The sequence below is a fragment of the Denticeps clupeoides genome, chromosome 11 (genome assembly GCF_900700375.1).
Source record: "Denticeps clupeoides chromosome 11, fDenClu1.1, whole genome shotgun sequence".
Lineage (NCBI taxonomy): Eukaryota > Metazoa > Chordata > Actinopteri > Clupeiformes > Denticipitidae > Denticeps > Denticeps clupeoides.
The window spans coordinates 17529639-17552899 of NC_041717.1; the positions used below are offsets into that span (position 1 = coordinate 17529639).

The following is a 23261-nucleotide window of genomic DNA, read 5'->3' on the forward strand; positions in this document are numbered from 1 at the left end:
CACGGGACGTCAGAGGAACTGCGGCTGGGCGGCACATTTCTGTTTATATTGAGTGTTAAGATATGCGTCAAGCCATCGACATTTCACAGAAAGGTCTCTCAGGCCCTCAGGACTCTCTGCTCTTTAAACGTCATTGTTTTTAACCCCCCCCCAACCAACCTCCACCCTTCTGCATTTGTTGCATGTATTATTTACAAAAAGCTCTTATCACTGATGGATGCATCTCTCGCGGCTCAATCCTCCTGTAAGCATTAGCGATGGATTTTCTTTTTTTAATTTCCTTTTTTTTTTCAAACCTCTTTTTAGTGTGGCGCGTTCAATATACATATCAAAGTCGCGGCTGGTCTCTGTAGATGAAAAGCAGAAGCGCACGCCTGTACCACAGCAGGCAATGCATTAGCGGCGGCGCACTCGACACAAGCTAGCTAAACCGCTCTAATGTTAGCCAAGCGCCAGATCGAGTGCAGCGATCTAACTCGCGTTAAAGCGCCGTCTGCGGGAGAACAGTCATTCGGGGACCGGCGGCCTGGCCTCTATTGACTCTTTGCAGCTGAAGCGCTCGAGTGAGGAGGCATTATGGGTAATTCATTAGTGGCTGTTAACCTCCTCCCACTCCAGAGGCCACAGGACGCCCGAGACCTGTTCCTCTGGCTGTGGGCGGAGCTTGACACTAACTGCACATAGATAGGATAGATGGATGTTAACACATAACCACGGAAACTGCGATGGTGGGTGAAACGGCGGAGCTCTGGCTACCCAAGGGCAGCTACAGGGACAAGGAATGAAAAAAAAAAAATTATGTTTTTTTTTTGTGAAATTGTACATATGTACAGAGTTGTTCCTTGTTCCTCTCTATATATATATATAAATATATGTATGTTCCTATTTATTTGCTTATTTGAACTTTTATATTATACACCCAACATATTGTCTATGTCATTGTTTTTTGGCTTCTCTTATCTTGTTCTGTCCACTTTCATTTCCCACTTGTGGTACTAATAAAGGATCATCTTATCTTCTCTGATTTCCTGTTAGTTCGGCCAGACATCTTCTGGTCAGCGATGGTGGGGGAGAAGATCAGAGTATGAAATGCACAGCTTTTTAATCCCTCAGCGAGGACGTGGTGTCACAACGACCTTTTTTAAATGACCACTTTTTCGCGTTCTGTGGACCTCTGGTTCCAACTACGGAATAGCCTCGCTACCGCGTACACGGGCAGACGCTGATGCAGCCCTGCTGAGCATGAAGGCGGTGGGTGGATGAGCCGAGCCGTGGGACCAGACTCGGCGTGTGGGAGGCTGCAGCGCGGCCGCTACATTAGCAGTAAAGCTCTGTGTAATTAGCATGTCTTTGGTTGGTAATTAGCGTTGCCAGGAGAGCTCCGCCGCATCTCCGCTGCCCTGTTTACCGAACGAGCGGAAAGCGGGCGGGCGGTTTTTTTCGTCTCTCGGCCCAAGGCCCCCTGATCTCCGCCGCCGAGGAGGGGGCTTATTCCAGCTCCTTTCCCGTGATCTCCGGCAGGCATGATGGGAAGCGGCATTACGGTAGAAATATAATTCATGGGTCAGGAAGCCTCATGTAATAGAATCAGCTGGAATAAAGCTGCCAGTTGGCAGGTTGCTACTGGGAGGGAGGTAAAGTGAGATTGGTATGGGGATCATGTGACTGCAGACCATGCTCGGACAGTGAGGCGCATCTCGCGAAGAGAACTCTGCGGGACAACATCTAGACGAGAGTAATTACCGCACCGACAAACCTTCAACACTTACGAAGCCTAAACGACGGGCTTCCAATCAAAGGCATCGCATCAGGGCCTCAGTGGGGCGAAGCTGCCCTCCTGCATCTGACAACTCGTGCCCTCAAAAGCCTCTTTTGTTCAAGTGTTATCGAAGAGCGTTGGATGTTGAGGTTGAGTGTGTGTGTGTGTGTGTGTGTGTGTGTGTGTGTGCTTTAGCTGCACGTTGGAGAAGACCGAGTCCTCCCCTCACATGTCGCTGCACATGGTGCCGAGCCACGACCTCAACCAATCCCATTTCCCTCAGATTAGCGTAATCTGAGAGAAGGTTTTTTTTTTTTTTCTTCCTCCTCCTCCTCCTCCTCCTCCTCCTCCTCCTCCTCCCTCGTCCTCCGGCGCTTCCACACCTGCTGAATGAGGGGGGGGGTGCTGGGTGGCGGGTTGAGAGTGAGAATGAGCGTGAGCGAGGAGAACAGGCCGGTAATTATTTTCAAAGGTCATACTGTTAATGACTACCTGCTCAGCTTCCTCACGCCGCTGCGTTCGCGGGTACCTCGCTTCTCGTCCCCCCCCCCATCAACACGAGCTGATTAATCACCAGGAGAATCGCCATTTCACTTGGCAAAAGAGGAGCTTCCCCTTCGTTCTTTCTTTCTTTCTTTTTTTTTACTGACGTTGAAATACGAGGGACGCTAATTAATTGGGTCGATTTCAGGCTCAGAGTCTTCATCAACGGTAGCGGGGCGCAGCGCGCGTCAACAGGCTGCCAGAGTGGAACTACGTCTGTGGGGCCTGGCTGTGTGGAGGTCCTCTGGTTGAATGACGTGTGTGTGTGTGTGTGTGTCACATGGTCATACACAATCGTTCCCGTGCCGCTTGTTTACTACAGCCCGGCTTTCAGGATAACTTGTGAGAATCGGCTTTAGCCAGGTTTACTTCGTTAACCAAGGGGGGACCCGGCTTGTCGCGCCGAGGGCGGGACGTGGTGCGATTCAGGGGGGTCTTTGAAACCCCCCCCACTCTGGGGTTATGAGTTTTTTTTTTTTTTGGCCCTGATTGGGAGCAGCTGCCTGCAGTATCACTCAAGAGCGGCGAGAACGGGAGACCACCCCCACCTCCCCGTTCTTTTTTAGTTTTCTTCCTCTAATAAATGCCTGAAAAAAGCGCCCCGGCGCTCTAAAAATAGCGTGCGGCCGGGATATAAATAGCGCTTGGCTGAGTGTGCTGGCGAGGAGAATGGAGAAGAATGGGTGTGGAGCGGGAGGGGTGGAGATCCGCTTACCCAGAACCCACCCCTCCCACCCCCAGTCGCCACAGGCACAGGACCCGGCCTGGAGACCTCCGGCTGCCAATAAACATCTGATCCGGGGATAAAGGCCTTCATTATTTAATTCGGCCGGGAGACCCTCCGACCGTCTGATGGAAGTCGGGTCGCGTCGGCGGAAGCAGAAGCGCCCGCCCACTCTCAATCCTCGCAGTCGGCCGTCTTCTCCGAACCGCCGTTTACCAGAATCTCCTCCACTTCTGCTTCTATTTTTACATTTACCATAAAAAAAAAAAAAAAAAAAAGAAAAACAAAATCAGCAACCAGAAAACTCCTGGTAAAAATAAACATAAAAAAAAACAAGAACGAGAGCAGAGCAGAGCAGCAGGTCGGGTCGGCAGCGTGAAGCGTGAAACGCGAAACGTTATCGCCGCACTGATGTCAGTCCCCGCAACCCAATACGAGGGTGATGTAGCGCCGGTGTCTCGATAACAGAAACAAACACAAACAATCACACACACATGCAGACTGGCAGGGGTGACCGCAGAAGGTCAGGTAAGAGAGGTCAGATGATGCTTCATTGTTACTCGTAACCCTGACCTTTTCCTGTAGCGAGCGAGCGTGCGAGAGAGAGAGAGAGAGAGAGACACTTGCCCCTGGACATTTCCTTTTGATAAGAGCCGCAAAACAACAAAAAAAAAACACCTCCCCAAGTTTGCTCCAGATAGCCTGCTGGCTTGGAAAATTCTTCGTGGAAGTCGGAGGGGTGTTATTGGCCCGGACCGGCTGAATGAGGGGAGGGCGGGATAAGTACCCCTTTATTCGCCCTCTCTGCGGCACCATTGTGCCGGAACTCATGACGGGTAATTACACAACATGAAAGACCCCAGTGTCCTCGTCCCGAACGCGACTCCGCCATCACACAGGCCAGTGCACAGTCACATGTCGCAGACACGCCGCACACATGTGCTTGCTATGGGCCTGTAGGGGGGCTATATGTGTTCTCGGGAGCCCAATGACTGAGGGCTCTGTTCCCAGGTCAGTTTGGGTCAGGGTCGTCTCGCCGATGCGTCGCTATGAGACAAATGAAAGTTATAAAGTCTGCATTCACAGCAGAAACATGCATCACTTTGTACAATAACAATACTTCTGATTGGATGATGAGTCTGGGCTGCAATGTCCGAATTTGTCCTTTAAATATTTCATAACAAAAAGCACTTATAAAATGCTAAAAAATATGATCAAATATAATTCTTTTTAATTGTTAAACTAAATTAAATATACATTTATTTTTATTCAGGGGTGTGCCATAGGTTTTATGTATGGAACTGGATAAATCTGATATTTTATTTGATATTTGTTTGATTTTTATTATATCTCTTTAATAATATGATTCACCATTCACACCACACACACACACACACACACACATACACACCTTTTCACATTCTGACACTTCCGTTCTTTGCATGTACGCTTATTCACACATCTAATACGTGTGTGTGTACTCCTACTCACTCTTTACACCCCCTACACACACGTATGTCCTGCCATGTGGGAGTGTGTGTGGCCCTGCTTTGTAGGCGTTGTGTGTTCAGTGCAACGCTGTTGTGTCTCCTTGCAGCCTTGCCATCTGCTTCCAATAAGGCCAGCCAAACGTCCTCTCTGAAGTGTGTGTGTGTGTGTGTTTGTGTGTTTCTGGAGTCTCCCCTGGCCGGCCACCAATTTTGCTGGCGCAACCAATCTGCCTACAGTGCAGATTGTGTTATTTGTGCGTGTGTGTGTGTATTTGTCAATATGTGTGGTATGTGTATATGTTTATGTCGGTGCTTTTTGTCGACTGCATCAGGCTGTCTGTGGGGAAATTGAGGTCTGCTGCTTGCAGGTCAGAGTCCTGGAGGCAAAGAGGATTGTGGGAAATGTGTTTCGGGGTACACCGGGTCCAGATAAGCTCATTTTTGATGTTTGGTAAACGCCAGTAGCCAATGCAACCATCTTCAATATGCCAGGGTGACCCAGAATGTCAGGTACTGCCCATAGGGGGTGGGTCTTCACTAACCCCACCCCCCTGCCTTGCCAAAATTTGACTGAAAAATGATAGATGCAGTATTCCTGTTCAAGATACAGGGTGTAAAGGCCTGATGTTGTTTGGTCAAGAAAGGCATGTGTGTGTGTTTGTGCGTTGGGGAGCTGTGTGTGTTGGGGCTGGCGCTGGGATCTGGCGTCATTCCTTCCCCCTCCACCTGTCTGCCATATTCACCAAGCACCACCGAAGTCGGCTGAAGGTTACAGAAGATGAGGGGATGTAGGACACACACACACACACACACACACACACACAGTGAGACATAACAGAGGCTGTCTTTTATTTCAGAACAGATCAATTATCTCCCTGTTTTCCCAAATTGATCAAGTTTGTAGCTTGAGACACTCATCTGTGGAATTTTGCTCTACCAAAGATGATCTCCAGCTTTGTCTACTGTCATGTTCAGTAACTGCATTCTAAATGGCCGTTTGTTCTGATGTCCCCTGAGGAGTGCCGTCAGGTTGCCGGTGTGTTTTAGGGGGTCACTTCAGCCCTCGGCTGACCCCTTTCTGGCCAGATCGCTTCTGACAGTAAGATAAGTGCGGCCGGTGAAATCACGAAGCCTTGTTCAGATCAGAGCGTCAGTGCGGCTCACAGATAAGTTGATCCGAGAACGAACGTGCCGAACATCAGGCAACATCTCCGCCCAGCTCCGCCCATTAAAAGCGTCACGGTGTGGCGCCCTGCTGGGAGCTGAGGAACCAGAAGAAGAAAGAACCAGATTATGCCTGCATATGTATTGGTTTTAGAGTTGGAGTTGATCTTCTCGTTGCTCTCCTGTGTTTGTTAAGATGCAGTAAACACCAACAAACACACACACACACACACAGCGTCCGTTTGCTGAGTGAGTCCAATTTCTACTAGAATGTGGCCATCGGGTGGTGGATTAAGATATTGCCTCACCTTTCATAATCATGTGCAGAGGTCTAATGTTCTTAGTGTGTTTCTGTTGAGTGAAATTGTGACGTGTGAATACGTGCTTGCAGACGTTGCGAAAGAAGGGCCTAAACGGCTGCGACAGCCCGGACCCCGACGCTGACGACTCGGTGGGCCACAGCCCGGAGTCGGACGACAAGTACCGAAAGATGGACGGCGACATAGACCTGATGATCAGCAGACAGCGGCTGTGTGTAAGTCATCCCACTGTGTCTCCTCTTTCCTCATCCCTTCTCCCGCGAGGAGATTGGTCACATGATCAGACCTCATGAGTATGGCCCCAGTCACTAGTTTTAATGCTGATTGCCGTGGTTGCCCACCATTAAATATACATGTTGGAAATTGTATTTTATTCCTAAATAGTCATAATAATAATTATAATAATAATAAGTTCTCGCCATCCCTTGAAAAATTCGGAGATTTGACTGAATTGGCAGATGGCACCAGTAAATGTAAACATGGTCACCAGTCCTACATAAAAAATTTTTTTATGTCAAGCTCTAAAATAATAACACACCTACTTTGGGTCTATTTACCATAATAGTACATACTATATATGTGCAAATAGTGCAAACATGATGTGAAGTAGGATGGTTTTTGGTGAGGGGAGCTAAGAAATATTTATTCCAGTTCTCTTATTGCTGTGGTTAAGGATTCAAATGTTGAAATCACCGTTGTTATTATTATAATAATTTTTTTTACATTTCATCTAACAGTACAAAAATAAAATTGAACGGAAGCATCGAGTAAATGAATCCATGGGGGGGGTTCAAAAGTGCTGCATGCCATCGGCCTGCTGGAATGACCTGTGTGTGTGTGTGTGTGTGTGGAAGAAAGAACCGGCCCATTTCGGCATTGTGGCTCTGCGACCTTTAACCTCAGCCTTGTTTCCATGACATCTCCCTCGTACACTCGCTGCACCCTGAACCTGGAAACAGCACAGAGGGTTAAATGAGCTTCAGTGTGAGGACAACTACAGAGTGTGTTCATCAACTCTCACACACACACACACACACACACAAACACACACACACAAGCTATAGCCAAGGTTCAAATTACGGTTATGAAGCACGTTTGCTGAGAACAAGAGAACTTCACTAATCTGTTTCTTTACCACCTCACCAAAACTCTACGCTCTTTCCAGTGGTTACAAAGAGGAACCAAAACACACACACACACACACACACACACACCATCCACCCACACACAGACAGCTGTTCCTCTCCTGCAGCAGAGCGAATCCGTCCGGGGGCCTCAAGCTGAGCGTTCCAAGAGCTCTTAATGTCACCGCGGTGCAGGCGAGGACCCCAGATCAGATGCCGGGCTGAGTGGCGGATTGATCTTCTGCCGTCTCCGACATTAAAAGCGATACGTCCGCGCTGCTGAAGTAAAGCTGCCTCGCGCGGAGAGGGCGGAGTTTGGATCTGAGGACCGGCGGCACGGTGCCGTTTTTCTGCCACATGGCGATGCCGCACGCCACTCTCTGAAGGTCTGCTGGACACATGGCAGCGATTAGGAGCTTTTTTTTTTCCCCCTTCCAAAACACGACATACCAGAGGACCTACAAGGGGTTAAGGCCCTTTGAAAGGGGGGACGCGGCTAACGGGGAAATGGCAAGGTCTGCTGGCCCGGGCGTACTTGATGAATTAGCGGTAGCAGCGTTAGCAGTCGTCGCCGGTGTGTTAAAATAAACTCAGTCATGTTTTAAAAATGATCTGCCCGAGATGCCCTACATTTGACAGAACACAGCGTCCCCTCTTGCTGAGAGGACACCTCTTGTTCGGCGTGAGAGAGTCATGGTCGTGGCACGCGATTGCCATGTTCTGGGCACGCTCCCCGCGCTGTAAACTGGGTTAAGTTTCGCCTGTCAGGCCGGAAATAATGGGGCTGGAGCAAGGGTAAACAAAAGCACACAAAAGGCACGATGGCAAATAACCTTAATCTCATTTCAGAAGGTTATTCACCGCTGGCTGGCCGGACAGACGCTGGGAAATGGGTCTCTGGGTGTTAGTCGTTGCCATTCTGGCTCTGGGCATTTGGGTCAGCGGGAGTGTAGGCGTCAGGTCTCGGCCTTCACTCGGGTTAAAACGTGGAGCATCTCGACTCTGAAAGCAGAGCAGGGCGGGGTCCAACCCGCCTGACGTGCAAGCCACTAGGGGCAGGGGGCGGCCTAGCGGGTACGGAAGCGGCCCCGTAGTCAGAAGGTTCGAAAGCACACACTGCTCCCCGGGCGCCTGTCATGGCCGCCCACTGCTCACCAAGGGTGATGGTTAAAAGCAGAGGACGCATTTCGTTGTGTCACCGTGTGCTGTGCTGTCACTCGCAGGTAATCAGATGATGTTCGGTACAGAATGAATGAGAAATAATGTCAGTGAGAAAGAACTTTCACCCGGGTTCAACGTGGAGTGTTTGTAAATGCGAATTAAGTTTATTAAGTGTGTTATTCATTCATGCATCTAATAAAAATTTTATAGGGTTCATTAAAAAAAAGTTCATTATTAATTTCTTAATGATAATGAAATCAATTTAATCATATAATAAGAATACAAATATTACCAACAAAAACAGACACGTCCATCTCCTGTAAAGTGCGTAGATTTATGCAGTGCTTGGTCGGACCTACAGGTTTCAGGTTTATTATTTTAAATAGAATGAACCTTAGATTCTAATATTTATCCATGAATATTTTTATCCATGTCACCTTTCTCAAAACAATTTTTGATGTATGACAGAGATTAGCTTATAAATGGTGAATTTGCAGAGGTATTTAGTATTTGATGGATACTAATTATTGAGAACGAGGATTAAGCACAGTGCTGGGACGAACGGTTCAAAGAAAGGCCGCCCGTCTCATGGCACGCTTGATTCCCACAGGGCGTTCCACCATCCAACTACGAGATGGCGGTGAGCAACCAGAACAGCCTCCTCTACAGCCACCCCGGCGGCTCCCTGGCCAACCACAACCTGCTGCCGCTGACGCACCACGGCCTGCAGAGGAACAGCATGTCCCCCGGAGTCACACACCGACCCCCGAGCGCAGGCAACGCAGGTAAACACACACGGTGCACATTTTCCCATGTCCACTCATGCTTCCCACGCCCATAAAAGGCCTGCGTGTCGCCTGGCGGATGACGTAATGGCGCGCCGCTGTGGTATTGTTGTTGGACATCTTTATTTTGCCCCGCCTCACCCTCTGGGCCTGTCATTATCCGCGCTCTCCTGATGTAATGGCGTTGGGTTACGGGCGCACAACCCGAGTATGGCTTTTGGCGTGGGCGTCCGCAGCGAGACGATTTAAAAACGTGAACGTGTCACGCACTCACACGCACGTTCGCGTTCCCCTCATTTAAACACACGGCGAGATAGGAGGTCTGATTAAATAGGGGTTTTGTTGCCTTCATGTTCTTTTCCTCTGCCCCTCCACCAGGTAGCCTGATGAGCACTGACCTCACCACTGGCATGGGCACCAGTGCTGGTAAGGACGCCACGCCCTCCTTCTACAGTATGTCACTTTCAATTACCTTTCACTGTTTCCGTGTGTGTGTTTGTGTGTGTTCTGTCGGTAACAGTCACAGCAGCTGTAACTCCACTCAGAGGGACGCATTAAAAGGTACTTAAAATGAATTCAGATCATTTAAAAAGGCTCATTGAATCTACACACACACACACACACACACACACACATACCCACATACACTTGCTCGCTTGCTGGACGGGGCTGAGAATGTCCAGTCAGGTGGTGTGATTCAGCTCGGCTTCTTCTGGACGACCACCCTGCTGCTTCATTCTGAACCTCCCAGGCAGTGGATGACACACACACACACACACACACACACACACACAGATGGTACTTTTACATGGGAATGTGCTTCAGCAGTTTAGTAGTATAACTGCTATCATGTGTGGAGTAAAAACAGCTGCTGGTGGAGTCCGTTCTTCTGCTGCGTGTACCTGTGTGAGTTTGGATGTTCTGTGTCTGTGTGTGTGTGTGTGTGTGTGTGTGTGTGTGTGTGTGCGTCTGCTCTCGCCTGTGAACTCCTGCGGGGTCGTTAGACTGCATGACATTTTGGGTTGGGCCGGGGGTCGTGTTGCCAGGCTGCAGCTGGTCAACCGTCTGGACCCTAAGGCCACGGCTCCGGGTTCAGGACGAGGTCCCCCCGTCTAGCCACAGAACGACTGTCCCTCCCGACAAAAGTGCCACTTGTTGCTCCGCCCGGCGCATCATGCAATGTGGCCTTTGTGTAGAGGCCGGTGTCGAACAGAGGACCACTGTGTGGCGACTCACGCTAGCATTCACGCTAATGCTAAATACATGTGCTCTCAAGTGCCGCCAGGAACCGAACCGCACAGAACCGCAACACGCGTCTTCGCTTGTATTCCCCTCTTGTGGGCGGGGCTTAGCTCCCTACGAGCCCTTCGAGTTTAACGTAAAGCGCCGTCTCTTATTGCGCAACCGCAGAACGTACCCCCCCCCCCCCCCCCCCCCCCCGGCGCGCCTCTAAACCTCAACGGCATCGGCGGCTCGCGAACGAGGAATCGCAGGGATCCGTCGCGCCCCATCCAAACCACAACGCACCGGTGAAGAAGTCACCCCGTCGACCCTTCGCGCTCTTCGCTCTTTCGTTTAACCACGCCGGTGTGGAGCCCGGCCTGGAGGCCGAGGGCCCCAGTCTCCAGAAATAGCGTTAGGCTCTATCGGGGCGTGGCGGCGCGCATCTGGCCACCTTTTTAATTTTAGAACTTCCCCATTTGCTGGGGGCCGGAGGAGGTCCTCGAGGGCGAGGCGTGAGGCGTCCGCTCTACCTGTCCCCAGGTCTGCTGCCAACGTCTCGCGCGCCCCGCCTTTTTTTCTTTGTCAGCGGCGTACGTTTTACGCCGCTGTTGTTGTCCGTTATTTTCCCTGAATTAGCCCTCCGGCCGCCTGAACGGCACAATAACTGTAATCACTTCGGCGCGGGCGTGATGGGCTTCCGGAATCTTTTCATTCTGGAACAGAAGCCCCCGACAATGGGGCCCTGATCTCGGAGGGGGGGAATTAGAGGACAATAAGTGATTATTAAAAGAATAAACAAGAAAGAAACGATTGGAAGCGGAAGGATCATTTGCCCACACGTCTCGCGTAGGCGCCGATCCCGGCACATCGAGAGGAACGAGAGGCTTCGCACATCCGCCTTCAGCCCAACAAAACGGAGCTGCAGCTGCCAACACACACACACACAGTTTCCACTCCATCACAACACTTCATTTTTCTCCAAACACACACACATGCCGCAAACACACTCACAAACACTACATCCCCCACCCCTACACCACACACACACACACACACACACACTACATCTCAAATTGGACAAATTGTGCTTTCGAGACTTTTCATTTCAAATGAAAGTGCGATCGCCGGGGGAAATTGCCGAGGAGGACATCTGTTACTCATTTTCCCCTCCAGCGTATGATTAGGAAATTCATTTATGTCTAACGTATAATTCCTACCCCTGTTTCAAGTGGGTAGGGCTGCAGGGCGCTCCGGAAAAAAGCAGCAGCGGGATTTAGGGTTGGAACAAAGATGCCGAGGCCCTCGCTCGTGTGCGTGTGTCTGGGTTTCTGTGTCGAACGGTGCCCCTCTCAGTTCCAAGCGGGAGATAAACTTCAGATGAGCCCCCGACACACACACACACACACACACACACACACGAGAGAGTTTAGGGTTGATGGCCAAATGATGGGCTTGTCTGTCAGTGGCGAAGAAGCCCCTAATTTGTCCTTTAACGCCGCTGGCAGGATTCAGGACATGTGACAATGGCAATCATCCAATCAGCTCGCTTGGGGGTCTTCCAAGTGAACCAGAAAATGCGGTGCAACTTTCCGTCCGTATGGTTACAGGTCTGTGACAGTTGAGGGTGGGAGGGACAGATGCTGAGCATTACAGGACACTTCATGATAACGATATTTCTATGACCCCGACTAAAAGAAAAGAATACAGTTTCACAACTTGTGTTATAATTTAATTAGAGTCAAAAATGTACTGTATAAGTCTGCTAAGTCCTCAATTAAAGTTTTGGTACAATGATACAGGGGTGGTAGTAGCCTATTGGCTGACACACCAGAAGACCACAAAGTCACAGGTTCAAATCCCACTTACTACCCTGAGTGTCTCCAGGGGGGACTGTCCCTGTAACTACTGATTGTAAATCGCTCTAGATAAGGGCGTCAAATAAATGCCGTAAATGTAAATCATTGATACATTGGTATCCTGGATGATTTACATTCACGGCATTTATCAGAGGCAGAGCGACTTACAGTAAGTAGTTACAGGGACAGTCCCCCCCCTGGAGACACTCAGGGTTAAATGTCTTGCTCAGGGACACAATGGTAGTAAGTGGGGTTTGAACCTGGGTCTTCTGATCCATAGCCAAATGTGTTACCTGACCTACTACCATATCACCAAATATTACTGTATCGATTCTTTGGGCATACATAAGTGAGGAGAGCAAAGGGTTAAAATGAACCGAACACCTGCTCCTCCACCATGAAACCACATACGGAACAAAAAAACCCTTCGCCTCCACGCTCTTTCCTCTTTCTCGCGCTCGCTCGCCTCGTCTTCTGCGGTGGGGCGCGCATCCCAGTTAGTAGGGTCCTCGCTGTCCCACCCCGTCCCCCCCCCCCGCGCCCCGTCGGATCTGCTGCTCCAGCACCTGGTCAGGTTCTCGCTGCGGTGGGTCGGCTGACTTCTGCTTTTCTTGTCGTTGCGGAGTCGAGCTGCGCCGACGCCTTCATATGCACAAATAAAAAGAGCTGAACTTGCCCGGTTTTGTGTATCGACCTCCACCGCTGGTCCCACCACAGGCCAGCGGAGGAGCTGCACTTTTTCCTTCGCAAATAAACGTCCGATTGTTGTCGCCGCGCCGGCTTGGTAAAAGGCGCGGCCTGTGTGAGAGTCTTGGCCGCCGGTGGGACGATTCTGCTGAAAGCTGCTGTAAATGGGGCGAGGAGAAGGTGTGTTCAGGGGTAGCGGGGTTGACATGGGGGAGTATTTTTTGTGTGTGTGTGTGTGTGTGTGTGTGTGTGTGTGTGTGTGTGTGTGTGTGTGAGAGAGAGAGACGCTATAAGCCTCATTGCTTTATGATGTTATTGGCTGGCGGTGGTGTGGGTGGTGAGACACTCTCTTTCTGTCTCGCTCTGCGCAGGAAACGGCTACGGTAACCACCGTAACTCCCCCGGCCTGCTGGTCTCGGGGGGCATGAATAAGAGCATGCAGGCCAAGCCCCCCCCACCCATGAATCTGGGGATGAACAACCGAAAGCCGGACCTGCGGGTGCTGATCCCACCCGGAGCCAAAAACAACATGCCTTCCATTGTGAGTCTTTACACACACACACACACAGTCACAAAAGCACACACACACCCATACACTACAGGCCAGAAGTTTGGAGCCACCAAAACAGATTAAAGTTAATGACACTTTTGACATGTGACACTTATGGTGGTAGTAGCCTAGTGGGTAACACACTAAGAACCAGAAGACCCAGGTTCAAATCCCACTTACTACCATTGTGTCCCTGAGCAAGACACTAAACCCTAAGTTGCTCCAGGGGGGGACTGTCCCTGTAACTACTGATTGTAAGTCACTCTGGGTAAGGTTATAATGTTATATTTGTCCTATAGTTTTGAAAGACCAGCATATTCTTTTTTTGAGTAGACCCAAGGCTGCACACCCATCAAATATTGTCACATGGACATATAGACATACACACACATTTCTGTTTGCTTCTGCCTCTCCAATTAATTGTACTATTAAGAGCCCCCCTCCTATTTTCCTCTTGTGGGTCACTTCAGTAGATGTTTTGCCAGTCAGTAGGACGACTGTTAGAGTAGAGCTGCCCTACGACCCCTTTCCAGCCAATCAGACTAATGATCAATCTATTACCCCACCCCTTTAATGCTGACAGTCTGAGGACATTGACCTGCTGTTGGTAAGTCAGGCTGTCGTGAGGCTCGGTGTTAGAGGTCCAGGCTGTTATGCCCGTAGGTCGGGGCCTGTGTGGGTGTTAATGAGAATTGTGAGGAGGGTGGTCCGCGATCAGGGGGGCTCCGCCGACGGCCAGAAACATCCCAGAAGCTGCGACATGAGGTTGCGCTGTCCTCTGCAACCCTTGTCCGAGAAAAAAAAGCAAGCTTGATTCCGAACGAAGCACTTCAGAGAGAAACGAAGGTCGAGGCTGACATCTAGTGGCGTGTTGGCAGAATCGCAGCCTGCAATGACTTTCATGAAGTCCATGCCAAAAAAACAAAGTGGTTCTCATCAATCATGGGCTTTATTATATTAAATCTACAAAAAAATAATAAAATTATGAAGAATTTCACATTGTCACACAGAAATGTTCAACTTTTATTACTTCCAGTGCAATGCGGGTTAGAGGGTTTAATTTTGGAGACACATGTTGGGATGAAAACAAAGCTCCGGTTTTTAATGTAAACCGACATTCTTGTTTCATCAGATTACCATCATGTTGCTTGCAACTGGGGGGGGGAAATAAAAAAAAAAAAAAAAAAAAGCTCCTTCGTGGCTGATCCAGTTGCCGTGGAGACCGTGAGGGTTACTATAGCGACCAGGAGCCCTCAGAGGGATTGTAAATGATAGGGTTGGCAGAGTTCAGAGACACTGCATGTCAAGTGATTAATTTCCTCAGAAACTGAAATTGTGTTCATTCTTTTAAGCAGCGGGGAGAAGGAGGCGGGAAGAGGGGGACAGTGAGAGTGAAACAGAGAGAGAGAGAGAGAGAGAGACAGGCAGTCCAATAGGAGAGCACATCTTCACCCGATTACATGTTGTCCTCCCTTTCCCTCTTCCTCACCACAGAACCAGAGAATAAACAACTCGCAGGCAGCCCAGTCATTGGCCACCCCTGTTGTCTCTGTAGCGACACCCACCTTACCGGGACAGGGGATGGGGGGTTACCCATCATCCCTCTCCACCTCGTATGGTACAGGTAGGTGCAGGCTGACACCCCACATGCATGCAGCATTACACCGACACGCCTTCTTCAACATAATGAGCTGATTAGAGGATCAGATCAACAACACAAGGAAACACGGAGAACCCTGCCGGAAAACCCACTCCTATTTCATCCAGTTTTGAACGTCAAACCCTTCCTGATTATTATATAATTGAATAGGGGATATAAAAGTGTTTAGTTAGCTGTTTAGCATTTTTGTGTAGTTTTTTTGCCTAAATCAGTAGTTTATCATAGAATATGAAGAACGAGTTACATTTTATGCAGACACAAGCATGTCGATCGCTAAGCTGTTCATTCTTCTAAGCAGAATTACCAGCATTAACAACACAAACAAAAACTTACTCCTCATCCCGGTAATTTCCGCGTTCTTCCATTGCGGTAGTGTCACGTTTGAGATGTAGCGCAATATAGTTTCTCACCAGCAGGCGATGCCCCTTGCACCCATTTCACACTCATTCTTTTAAAAAATATATATTATGTTTATTGATTTATTTTCCAGAATATTCTCTGAGCAGCGCAGACCTGTCGACCATCTCCGGCTTCAACGGCGCAAACAACCTGCACCTGGGATCCATGAGCGGCTGGCAGCAGCAGCATCTGCAGAACATGCAGCACTCTGCTCTCAGCCAGATAGGGTGAGTGTGCAGACATGTGTAACACTAATACACACCTCGCCCCCCCGTGGTGTGTGTGACGGGTCTGGGTCAGAGGTCAGCTGCTACATGTGTTGTGTGATGTCATTTCAGTTCTCGCCACAACGGGGGTTTAGAAACCGCATTTTTATTGTCGGACCCTGATCTTTTTCTCTATAAAAAGAGCTACTTATGTGTTTGTCTACAGGTGTGTGTGTGTGTGTGTGTGTGTGTTTCCTCACACCGTAACACCCGTTTCCTTTCCTTTCGCAGAAATTGCAGTAGTTCTCACTTATGTCAGAGTTCAAATCTGTCCCTGCCCACACCTCAGAGCCTGCACATCAAGTCCGAACCTGTTTCTCCTCCTAGAGACAGAACCGGCTGCGGCACCCCGGGGGGCTACGCTCCCCCTCCACCCCCACACACCCACCAGGCCCAATCGCAGCCCCCGTCCGGGCGGCAGGACTCCGGCCGCTCGCCCGTCGACAGCCTGAGCAGCTGCAGCAGCTCGCATGAGGGCAGCGACCGAGACGACCACCGCGGAGACTTCCACTCCCCGCTGGGCCTGACGAGGGCCGCCGCCCACGACGAACGCCACAGCCCCTCCCTCAAACGCGTGCGACTGGCCGAGGGCTGGGCCACATGATGAACCAGCCACGCCCACTCTGAGCCGCGCCTCACTCCACTTACACACACACACACACACATACCCATTACAATGTATTTATCACACAAACACGTACATACACGCTTACACACACGCAGAGACTGAACTTGGCCCCTCTGCCCTCTCTGAGGAAGTGGACACGCCCTGTTTTCTAAATCGAACTGTACCAATCGGTTTCTGCGAGGGGGGTGGTATGAGGTGGCGGGACCTATGCATAATCTGTGCTGTGTGTGGGGATTTTTAAACAATATCATATATGCATATATATATATATATATATATATATATGTCATATATGCCTATATAACAATGTTATATATGCATATATAACAATCTACACGTGTGTGTATGTGTACATATAAGAAGTCAGGTACTCTGTTTTTTGTAACTTGCCTCAGCGATAAACCATCAAATGAACCCGAGTCGGGTGAGGGCGGGGCAGGTGGGCGCGGCCGCAGCCGCCTGCAGCCCTGCGTCCCGTTGCCGGGGTGCTCCCTCTGCTCAATGTATGTTATGATTTATGATGTCATGTTGCAGGTTCAACGTATTTATGTACATAGCGGCTCCGGCCGCGGAGAAGGCGGCGCTTTTTACGCAGCTGGTGAAGGATTGCACGGGTCATGCAGGCCCTGGGTTCGCAGAACAGGACGCAACCTTTATTTAAAGAGCCATGATACCCAACCCAGGAAAAGCGACGCCTCGTTCCTGCATTCAGCATTCAGTATTAAAGTTAAAAAATTTCAAAAATTGTATAATACACTTGCTTATATTTTCATATAAAAAATGATTATGATGCAAAGCATTTTTTGTGGCTTTTTGTAGTTTCTATAAGCCAGAATGTGTTTTGATAGCTTTGCTAATAAGAAGTAAAAAGAGTGTGGGCGGTGAATGAAAAGCCATGAAATCCGAGGTGGTCGCTTTGCAGAAAATCTTTTTTTTTCTTTGTAGAGTCCCCCCCCCACCCCAATGTTGGTTTGTTTTTAAACGTGTATTTCTAATTCTATTAAATAATAATATTAAGAATCTTTTTTTAAACAAAAAAAATCTGTGAAATTAACATGCTTCTGTATAGCTTTCTAATATATAAATATATAATAATTATTATGGTCATAGCAATTTTTTTCACTAGTGGAGTAAATGTATGTGCAGTTGAATACATTTTTATTTGATTTGCTTTTTCTTTTTTTTTTTTTTGAGCTCCAGGGTCAGTCGGGGGGGCGTGTGAATCAGACACCAGACCCTCCCTGCATTTTCAGATCTGTTCTAGTGTTTTAAAAGCAGAACTCAGTACCACTCAGCTCAAGTGCGATATGTGGTGTCCAATCTCAATGTGTGTGTGTGTGTGTGTGTGTGTGTGTATCAGTTCACCACCATCACTGAGCTGAACATGACGGAATCAGTGCTGGAGGAATTTAATTATTGGACAGGGAAAACGACACATATCCAGGTCACATGTTCAGATTCCGATGGTCGCTGTACTTTCTGCTCCATCTCACCTTTTGTTCTGCAATTTGTAAAAAAAATAAAAATGGTTGGATATTTTTTATTTTCTACCAAAGATCTGGAGCAGTGTTGTTTGGGGTTCGGACCCTGCTGTAGAACTGTACACTGGTACCTCAGACTGACCCCCCCCCCAGTACCTCAGAGACCCTCCCGAGGAGGAGAAAGCAGGATGTCTCCCCTCTCTGGTTTCTGCTTTTTATTTTCTCTGTCCTTTCTTTAAGGGTTTATCTGTAATTTCCATTTTATAATAAAAGCCAAATGACCCAAAAAAAATGTGGAGTTGAAATGTAGCGTGTATGACCCCTGGATGACCCCGCGTGACCCTGCGGGGTGAGCTGCAGCTCTGCGGCATAAGCTGGACTTTGTCGCCACTTGAATACAAGATGTCTGGAAGTGGAGAAGCGCCCACATCTCTGTATCTCAAGGGACTTGACTCAGCCGTGTGTGGTGAGGACCAGACGTTCCGCTGTTTGTAATTTGCAGAGAATTCAGTAAAGTTTCTGGCTTTCGTAGCTCCCCTGCGCGCACTGCTGTCTGTTCTTCGTGTGTCCGTGTCCGTTCCTCCGCACCTTTCACTGCCTCACCATTCCCAGACGGGTCACCTGGCCACACCATACCCATTCCAAACGACATTTACATTTACATTTACAGCATTTATCAGACGCCCTTATCCAGAGCGACTTACAATCAGTAGTTACAGGGGACAGTCCCCCTGGAGCAACTTAGGGTTAAGGGTCTTGCTCAGGGACACAATGGTAGTAAGTGGGATTCGAACCCGGGTCTTCTGGTTCATAGGCGAGTGTGTTACCCACTAGGCTACTACCACCGACATACTCAGCATATAGTAAAAGTGAAGTGATGGTCACTGCAGCACAGCACACGGTGACACACGGTGATGCAACATTCTGATTATGGGGCCGCTTCCTTAAACGCTAGGCCACTAGTTAGAAATAACTTTGATTATTACACATATTTGTGTTTAAATTACTTGCCCCTCCCCTAACTGGGTCATGCACCCCATTCTTTTCCATCCAACCTCCATTTTAGGCATCGAGTGACCCCCAAGTTGAGCCCGGTGTACACTTTCTCTTTAGTCACGTGGTCCAGTTGCGGGGAATCCAATCAGGCGGCAAAGGAATTTATTAACATTCATTTTAAATAGACTGCTGTGTTTGATCATTGGGATTAATGTGGTTGGGAAGGTGGGCGTGGCAGTTAGTGTCACGCGTGTCCCCGGCATTGTGTCCTGAGCTTCCTCCTGCCATGTGTTATGTATTCAGCAGTTATGGATAGCGAGTGAGAGTCCACATTACCTCCAGGTTAATAAAGTTTTCTGAATGGCATTGGCTGCCTAGAGGTTAAGGAAGTGGCCCCAGTTAATCCTGAGCCGCCAAGGTGCCACTGAGGTGCCACTGAGCAAAGTACCGTCCCCACACACTGCTCCCCGGGCGCCTGTCATGGCTGTCCACTGCTCACCAAGGGTGATGGGTTAAATGCAGAGGACACATTTCGTTGTGTCACCATGTGCTGTGGTGCTGTGTTTCGCAATGACAATCATGTCACTTTCACTGGTTTACATATTTTTTTTAAATTATATTGGCACAAGTACATGGTCACACTCACTCATACTGTGACAGGTTGACACTGTCGGATCTCCTCAGAACTCCTGTGTGAAATGTGAATAAAAGGGTGACGATACTAGTTGAGGACAGGCCCGTCGCAGCTTGCAACATATTGAACTGTTAAAATGCGATATGAACCCGTGTTCCTCAACACCCCATTCTCACAGGAACAAGTGGCATTTTTCTTCTTCAATGAACCACACATGAAGGACACACATTTTGGCATTTTTCATTTGTTGCTGTAATTTCCTTTTTTAAAAAGCCAAAATTACAACATGCAGAACAATATTTTAAAATATCAGGTGGACTGTTTGTCGAGCTTCTCACATCATGCCCGCATGAGGTCCTGAAGAAACGTCTGCTTCTTGAAGACAAAATAAGCTGCGTTCAGTTCTTGGCAGATCTTTAAGAACAGATATGGTCCAACCAGGGTCAGGGGCCAACAGAAGAAATAACGTCCAGCTAACATAGACCAAGTGGAGGACCAGTCGGCTTCTCTGAGCTTTTATCAGCTCAGATGATATCTGCTGCCAATCAGGTCTGAAGCAGAAGCTGCAGCACCTGATATGCGTTGGAAAACTCTCTGTTGACCAATGACAGAGGCCTTTCAGAGCCGTGGGAGGAGCTTCGGTTGAAAGGTCTACCCCCGGAAACCTGTGTCCACATCAGTTCCCCCATGGGCGCCCACCCCCCGGATTCATTACTGCTGCGGCATGTTGCAGAACCAGGCATTTACAACTCAAACATGCAACATAATACAGGCACTATGAGGGGTAGAGAGAGAGTTTGTGTGTGTGTGTGTGTCTGGATTTGCAGGGTTTAGCAAAAAAGTCTTCAACAGCTGCAGTGTTTCACCCCAACCACTGAAGGACCACCCGCCTGGCCCACCCAGGTCTGCCCTAGACGCAGGGAGACACCCACGGCTGACAGGAAGAACCATTTTCTTTTTGGAAAGCTGATGAGCCCTCAGATGATGCGTGTTCAGTGGTGGCCCCGCCCTCCGCCAGCTGATTTCAGCAGATACCCCAGCCCCTGGGGGCCTGAGGTGAGAAACCACCACCGTCTTTCTTATACCGTCAGATCTCCTCGCCTCCCATGTGGATAATCACAGTTTTATCCTTACAGAAAAAAAAAACTACAACACTGTAAAATTAGTTTGGACCTGTGGTGCGTTCGTTTCCTGGCATTGCAGTTTTTGAAAAACAATCCATGGATCACATCCCACCATTGCTTATTAAATCTTAACTCCATCAGTAAATATGAAATAACATGTTGCCAGCTGAAACGTGTTCGTTTGTGTTATTTTTTCGGCCTGCGGGACCTGCGCCACCAGATTGATCCACCAGAGGGCGCCACGGCCCCTCGCCTGGCAAGTTCTCTGAAAAGGACTTTCAAAAGGACCAACAGAACACACGCAGTGGTTATAATGCGACTGAGGTTTTATTTTTTATTAACACACAGATCGAGAGAGAGAGAGAGAGAGAGAGAGAGAGAGAGAGAGAGAGAGAGATTCCGTTTTCTGGCGTATTTCAAATGGGAATATAAAAAAAAACCTATAAAACAAATGGAAAAGAGTGGGAAGGTCAGCTCAGGGTGAATTTTACTGTAAGTCCGGATAAGCTGTGAGAGTTTCTTCTGAATATTTCAAAGGCCGAGTGAAATATTACAGCGAGACGAAGAGAACGAAATTCGGGTTTGTTTTTTTTCGCGGCCGAACTCGCTTCGTTTGAGAATATTCCTGAACGTCGGATCATCGTTTATTTCCTCAACAGGCTGAGATCGGCTCGCTCTCCTGGTTTAACGTCAAGGCACAATTCGCACATTCGTTTAAAAAAAGTAGAATAGAATTCGGGAAATTAAGGCAAAAGGATCTTATCATTAACAGAATTTTAAAAAAAGAACAAGAACACGTAAATACAGCTGTTGCTCGGGGCAGATAGTGTCCAGCTTAACAATAAAAAAAAAGATCTTTAATAAAATAAATGTAAAGGATTTTTCTTCGTCATCCCGTCATTTTCTGTAAATGTTCCGTCCGCGCTGCTCGCATTTTGATTTTCTTTTTCGTTTTGTCAGAGATCCCCAAGCCACACACACTTCACACGTCATTTCAATTCGCTTAATTTATTGTTGAAACACTTTGTTTGACGTAGCACAGCCAATTTATTAACGTTCATTTTAAAATTATTATTTGCTTTTGTGCGTGAAAAGGTCACATTTTCGTAACAGAACGTAACGTCAAACGGAATCGTGTATTATTGCTGATGCTGTTTCCAATGACCTTGCTATTTTGATTTGTTGAAAAAAAAAAGTAACTTATTACTACTAATTAACACTGTTATTGTTTTTATTAACGAGCCGAATGATATGATGATGAGGAGATCTGGATCCAGGCTGTTCACAAGATCCGGGTTCCAACAAGACAAATGGAACAAAACCAAAAGAAGATTTCTTATTAAATGTCTTATTCAGGTTCGGAAGCAATTTGCTCACCAACCTGCAGCCTAAATTGGGTATAATAAAAACACACACACACACACAAATAGAGAGAGCCCGGACGCGAGATATACAAAACTCCCAAATCCTGGAATGTCGGGAATATGTGAACGGATAGATATTGGGAATAAAGTGGCGTTTTGGTGTAAACGGCAACGAAATTGTTTCTGTCGCTGCGCTTCTGCTGCTTGACCGCACGGGGGCGCTGCGCACCGTACTTTACTGCCACCTCCTCTCATGGAACGTTTGCCACGGACATTACACGACGTATTACAGTAAAAAGCAAATCACTCACCATTTACACAACAGACCTCAGAACAAAACAGGCCACACAACACAAAAGCACAAGATGTATTACAAAATCACCCCAAAATTCCCAATAATCACCCATTAATTACACACTCATAAGCCTCATAACACACAACCTCACCCACACACACACGTCCTCACCTAAACACACACACAACCTCACCTAATCACATACACACAACCTCACCTAAACACACACACACACACACACATCCTCACCTAAACACACACACACACACACACACAACCTCACCTAAACACACACACACAACCTCACCTAAACACACACGCACAACCTCAACTAATCACATACACGCAACCTCACCTAAACACACACAGCCTCACGTAAACACACACACAACCTCACCTAAACACACACACACGCACAACCTCAACAAATCACATACACACAGCCTCATGTAAACACACACACACACACACACACACACACACATCCTCACCTAAACACACACACACACCCACACATCCTCACCTAAGCACACACACACACACACACACATCTTAACCTGAACAAACATACAACCTTACCTGAACATACACACACACCTAAACACACATGCAACCTTGCCAAAAACACACACACACAAGCTTACATGAACATACACACACACATTTTACCTAAACACACACACACACAACCTACATACACACACATCCACACACCTAAACAAACAAACTCACCTTGTCACCTAAAGACACACACACAACCTCACTTAACCGAAACCCACCTAAACAATTGTAATGAATTTCAGGCTATAAAACAGCATATTGTTGTGATTATTATCATCATTATTCTGTAAGACCATCATCCCCGTGGGCGTGAGGTCACATCTCCACCGCAGAATCTTCATTGCTGGGTGGCGGGAATTTTTATCCGGCGTCGTCCCGCGTTACATTACGTTCTTTTTTTAAAATAAATCCCATATTAAAAAAGGGCCGCGGCAGATGTACCTCGTCCCTCCCGGTACCGGGTGCC

At 48.1% G+C, this 23261-nt stretch overlaps 1 protein-coding gene across 4 annotated transcripts in view; it reads left to right on the forward strand.

The window, feature by feature from the left end:
* mef2cb (myocyte enhancer factor 2cb) overlaps positions 1–17895 on the forward strand; it is a 37148-nt gene extending 19253 nt beyond the window's left edge. Inside the window, exons 4-11 of one of the 4 annotated variants that reach the window (XM_028995359.1) lie at positions 6072–6215; positions 8896–9070; positions 9449–9523; positions 13209–13378; positions 13971–13994; positions 14882–15011; positions 15538–15673; positions 15944–17895. In XM_028995359.1, the coding sequence (XP_028851192.1) occupies positions 6072–6215; positions 8896–9070; positions 9449–9523; positions 13209–13378; positions 13971–13994; positions 14882–15011; positions 15538–15673; positions 15944–16316 (1227 nt within the window). In that variant the 3' untranslated portion in view covers positions 16317–17895. The remainder of the gene's footprint in view (positions 1–6071; positions 6216–8895; positions 9071–9448; positions 9524–13208; positions 13379–13970; positions 13995–14881; positions 15012–15537; positions 15674–15943) is intronic. The other 3 variants (XM_028995362.1, XM_028995361.1, XM_028995363.1) reach the window with 3 other exon arrangements.
* The last annotated feature ends 5366 nt before the right edge of the window (positions 17896–23261 follow it).